We start from the raw sequence: 5,229 nt of genomic DNA, 5'->3' as shown, positions 1-5,229 counted from the left end.
GTTTGTTTATTTCCTTTTTATTAAAAATATATTTTTTTGTCTGTGCTGAGTCTTTGTTACTGTATGTGGGCTTTCTCTAGCTGCATGAGGGCTACTCTCTAGTTGGAGTGTGCAGATTCAGCAGTTGTGGCACATGGGCCCAGCCTCCTTGTGCATGTGGGATCGTAGTTCCCAGAGCAGGGATCAAACCTGCATCCCCCTCATTGACAGGTGGCCTCCCAACCAGTGGACCACCATTTAAGTCCCTATAATTCATTCTTTGAGCTTTGTATTGGTGGTTTCAGTTTCACAGGACAAAAACCATTCTATTAAATTTACTAATTTAAGCAGAAATATTATCAGACACTAATATGCAAGGAAATCAAACCAGTCAATCCTAAAGGAAGTCAACCCTAAATATTCATTGGAAGGACTGATGCTGAAGCTGAAGCTCCAACACTTTGCCCACCTGATTTGAAGAGCTGACTCACTGGAAAAGACTCTTATGCTGGGAATGATTGAAGGCAGGAGGAGAAGGAGGTGATAGAGGATGCAATGGTTGGATGGCATCACCGAGACAATGGACATGAGTTTGAGCAAATTCTGGAAGACAGTGAAGGGAAGCATAGCGTGCTGCAGTCCATGGTGTCGCAAGGAGTCAGACATGACTTAGCAACTGAACAAAGACAACAGTATTACCAGTTATTTAGTGGCTATAAAATTACTTGAGGCCTGGAAGAACTGGCTGTAAGATGAACTTCCAAAAATAATTCCAGCCCTGGAAGTCATATAAACCTTCATTATAATCATAATAGTTGCATTTCTGTTGCAGGAGACTGCTTAATTAGGAAGCTGCTGACTCCAGAACATGCTATCCCTCTCTTAATCCATGCCAGCAAATGGATGGATGCTCTGTCTCCCTTCTTTCAAGTTTCTTCAGTGAGACTTGAGTCTCCCCAGAATCCTAGCTACAAGAGAATCTGGAAATGTAGTTTTTGGCTTTCTGGACTCTTCAGCACAGGAAGACATACTCAGAGGAGCTTAGAATAAATCTGGAGCAAGCTAATTCTAGTATCTGCTGCAGGAAAATATCCCTCCTAGGTCTAACCAGGTGCTATGAGGAGACAGAAAGCCCAAAGAACATACCCAACTCTCACTGTGTTAATTAATAAGATGAGGGACTTGGGGATGGGCCATTGGATCCTTCTGGCCCTGAAGGGTCAAGGATGTTGGGGAACTTGGGAGGCCGAGGGAGCTGGAGTTAATGAGGATTTGCTGGGAAGGGCCAGGTACAGCCAACAGAGTATTAGGGAGATGTGAAAGGGGTAACAAGTGTACAGAATTCAGAGAGGGAGCAGAGTCTCAGCAGAAGACAAAGCTGTTGAGATTTCAAGAGCAGGAAGCCCAGAATGGCTACCTGGTTATTCTCATTAATCTGCTAGAAGTCATGATGTTGAGCCATTGCTGAAGTAAGCACATGCCATCCAGTGTCTCCCCAGCTTCCTGACTGCTCGTTGGTTGATTTTAGCCTCAAGATTTCCTGAGAGACAGATCACTCACTTTGATTACCTCGCTGAGCAGCTTGTGTTCTGAGATCGGTCTTGCCTTTATCTTCCCTGGTGAGATTGGGTCATGAGCCCCCACCTGGAGACTCAGTCTGACCCGGACCCTGAGATAATCATGGTAGAGACAAGAGGTGAAAGAAGTCCAGACTCATCATTCAGGAGGATTCAAAATGAAAAACTTGGTGCCAACAGACCTGGGATGTGAGCCATCTTAGATCCATTCCTTTATTCTGTCACTTAAGCACATCTGTCTAAGCCCTGTCATGCAGTAGGCATGTGTGTGCTCTGCATGGTGATGTACTGACAAGAAGTCTGGAAGATGAGTCAGATGCCCCTAGGTGGGGAAGTGATAGAGAGCAGGGAGATCAGGAAGAGAGAACAGGAAGTGCACAAGCCCTGAGGTTGAAGTGGAAGTAATGAAAGGTAGCATGAGGGATGGTAGGGTCTTCCTGGTCCCATTAGGGAGTTTTGCCTTCTCCGAAGGGTGAAAGGAAGCCACTGAAAAGGGTTTAAGGTGGGAGGATGGACGCGATCAGATTGTGTGTGTATTTTTTTTTTTAAATCAATCTCATGTTTCTTTCTTTCTCAATAGAATGGGAAGGGGCAAAAGCAGTTAGGAAGACTTTGCAGTGATAGTGAAGTTTAAAAATGATAATAGGGACTTCCCTGGTGGTCCAGTGGTTAAGAATCTGCCTTGCAATGTAGGGAATGCAGCTTCGCTCCCTGGCCTGGAAACTAAGATCCCTTCCCCCCCACCCCCAACCCCCTGGGGCAAATAAGCCTGCACTGCCACAACTAGGGGGCCCACGTGACACAATGAAAGATCCTGCATTCATCAACTAGGACTTGACACAGCCAAATAAGTAAATAAAACTGGCAGGGCTAAGAAGTTATCCAGCCAAGGATTTTAAAAATTGATAATAAATCAGAGGGTAATAATGATAAAGAAGAAAAAGAGATGAGACAGAGCTATTTAGAGAAGGAAGATGAAAGTATAAGAAAGAAGAGCAGTTGTGTTCTTTCTAACAAACTCTGTTTTCACTTTTTTTTTTTTTTTTTGCATTGGAGAATATTTATTAGTGCATAACATTGTATTTCTACACATAAGCATGTAGAAAATGAGAAATTTAGATAAGCAAAATCAGTAACTACAAAAAATCACACCTATGCACCTATCACCATTAACCTGCAACGCTTTAGTTCTCCTGTATATATCCAAAACGCAATCAAGAATATAAATATAAGGATGCATACATATTCTATTTCAATCTGGCATATATACATATGTCCAACTCTTTGCGACCCAATGGACTGCAGCACGCCAGACTAAAGTTGTTTTCTTCTGTACAGTTTTCTCTCAACTGAAACAACTTCTTACTCTGAACTGAGTAGTCATCAAGCTGTTAACACTGTATTTCTACTCATCTTTGGCAAAATTTTATTACCTATGATCATCAGATTTACTCTCCCCATATTTAAAAAGAATTTCAAAGTAACAAAATAATTTTATACACTATACAACTCAGAGCAGGGTTGGGTTCGGGGGACCAATTCATTGCTCACAGGGTGGGCAGAACCCTCTGCCTCCACAACATTTTTTGAGCTAGTTTTACTTTCAGCTCTTGAGTCTTGGTCCCAGGTTTGAAATCACAGTTTAGGGGCTGGAATTACTCAGCCACGGGGATTGAGCTTCTAGTTCAGAGGTGAGGCGAGGGCTTCTTGGAAGTGACCAATGAAGCCCTCTCACCATTTCCCGGTGTTCACCCGTGTGTCTCCACTCCGTAGAACAGGGGCTGTGTTAGAGCAGCAGCAGCCAGTAGACCTGATGTAAAAGCGTTCTTCTCATAGCTTCTCGTAGAATTTAAAGACAGGGCCCGGTAGAACCCCTGATTGGACCCAGGAGATCCCAGGATGCCAGGAACTACAAGCCGTTGATTATTGAGGTGGCCCAGCCAATGGTCTGGAAGGCACGGTAGGTGGTTTAACAAGTACAGTCCTCCACTAGAGTTGACAGACCCGTACAATCACACTGGCCTTGGGCACAGTGATTCCATAGTCCTCAGGCAGGAACCCCATGTCCCAAATCCAGTGTTCCAGAGACACAAAGCGGACGCCCTTCTTGAGGTTGGAGAACACGTGGTTGGTCTTAAAAGGGATACTGGTTCTACCTTGATGGATTGGACTAGGAAAGAAATGATGTAGCTTGGCCTGCTTGGCATCTAGAAGTCGCACAATTAGCTCATACAGACAGACCAAGGCTTCTTGGTCTGCCCACCAGGCAGAGACACAAATCTCAATCTTTCCACTATCCAGGAGTTCCGGCCATAGACCCTCCTTCTCCAGGTCCAACACTTGCTTCTTGGAACACCACCTGTAGAAAGCCCGGAAAGAGTCCTCGGGAACTAGCCTGCGGTCTTCCTCCCAGCTTTCCTCCTCTCTCCAGCTTCTACAGTTGACTGTCCTCCAAGGCAGGAAGGCGTCTATGCCACGGGGGTTCGGGTAGAGATTGCGTCCTAAAGGTCTGCGCTCGCAGAAGCGGCCCAGGAGGCAGGGCCTGGGGTCGTCATCGTCGTCTGGGGGCAGGCAGGTGCGGAAGACGGGCCACAGCTTGGCGTGGCTGTAGGGCAAGATGCTCAGCCACACGGCCCGGGTGTCCACCAGGGAGCGCCAGTAGCGGCACACGTGGCGGCATTGGCCGAGCAGCACGCTGGCGGGCAGGTAGCTCAGCACTTCCAGGAGCATCTCGATGGGCAATTGGCTTAAGCCGGGCGCCTCCTCGGGCTCGGGCTCGGGCTCGGGCTCGGGGTCGGGGTCGGAAGCGGGAGTACAGGCGGGCAGGCCCCGGGAGGCTGAGGCCCTCGTGGTCTCCTCGCCAGGCCCCGCGGCTGCGGCTGCCTGCATCTCAGCCAGTGTTCCTCACCAGTGGGCCTTCACCTTGCCTCCCTTGTTTTCACTTTTGACTTGGTTTTCTGTTTTCATATTTATTTTATCTTATATCCTAGTGTAAGAAAAACCAAATGAAATATATTTATTTAATAAAAGTTACATCACAATATGGATATGCTTACATGGGACCCATGTAAGCATAGACTCAGTAATCGAGACTCAGAAGTGGTATAAAAATCTGTATTTTTTTAGAACCATAGTGAAGAGCATGGATTTCACAGACAGAGTATTAGCTATGTGACCCCAGGTGAGCTATTGCACCTTTCTAAGCTTTAGATTCATCATCTATAAAACGGGGAAAAAAATAGTGCCTAACTTAATGGGTTGCTCTGAGGATTAAATGAGATAATCCATGTAAGGCTATTAGTATGGAGCTTGGCATAATGAAATTGCTTGATGAATGTTAACTAGTATTATTCATACCTTTTAGCTGACCATCCATAATGTAGTTGATGGATGCTCTTGCAGGCCTTCAGAGCCAGCACTGAGCATAGTACCAACAGTTATTGTATGACAGACTTGTGCACAGATTGCAAGGACTCTGAAAAGGTGGTTCAACATATTGAGTCTAATTCTGCTTGTTTTCTCTCAAGTCAGGTTCTGCTTCTGAGCCTGTATAGAACTCTTTGGAGAAGCACTTCCTGGTGGGGAGGATAGGGAAGAGAAGGGGCAAGAGAGTTGATAGAAGGCAAGACTACGAAGTGGAACACAGGTCTTCTGCTCCTGTTGGCCCATCTTA

The 5,229-nt window shown here is 45.9% G+C and overlaps 1 protein-coding gene across 1 annotated transcript; it reads right to left on the bottom strand.

The window, feature by feature from the left end:
• Nucleotides 1-3,545: 3,545 nt before the first annotated feature.
• Nucleotides 3,546-4,445, bottom strand: LOC122675226 (F-box only protein 27-like). The gene has a single exon (XM_043873654.1). It carries the CDS (start codon nucleotides 4,443-4,445, stop codon nucleotides 3,546-3,548), a length of 900 nt encoding a protein of 299 aa, XP_043729589.1.
• Nucleotides 4,446-5,229: the final 784 nt, after the last annotated feature.

The sequence above is a fragment of the Cervus elaphus genome, chromosome 19 (genome assembly GCF_910594005.1).
Source record: "Cervus elaphus chromosome 19, mCerEla1.1, whole genome shotgun sequence".
NCBI classification, from domain to species: domain Eukaryota; kingdom Metazoa; phylum Chordata; class Mammalia; order Artiodactyla; family Cervidae; genus Cervus; species Cervus elaphus.
The sequence above is the reverse complement of the archived record's forward strand: the minus strand, read 5'-3'. Positions and strand labels throughout refer to the sequence as shown.

What these genes read in the sequence shown, in the direction of transcription:
- LOC122675226 (XM_043873654.1), bottom strand. Translation starts at nt 4,445, where the DNA reads ATGCAGGCAGCCGCAGCCGCGGGGCCTGGCGAGGAGACCACGAGGGCC.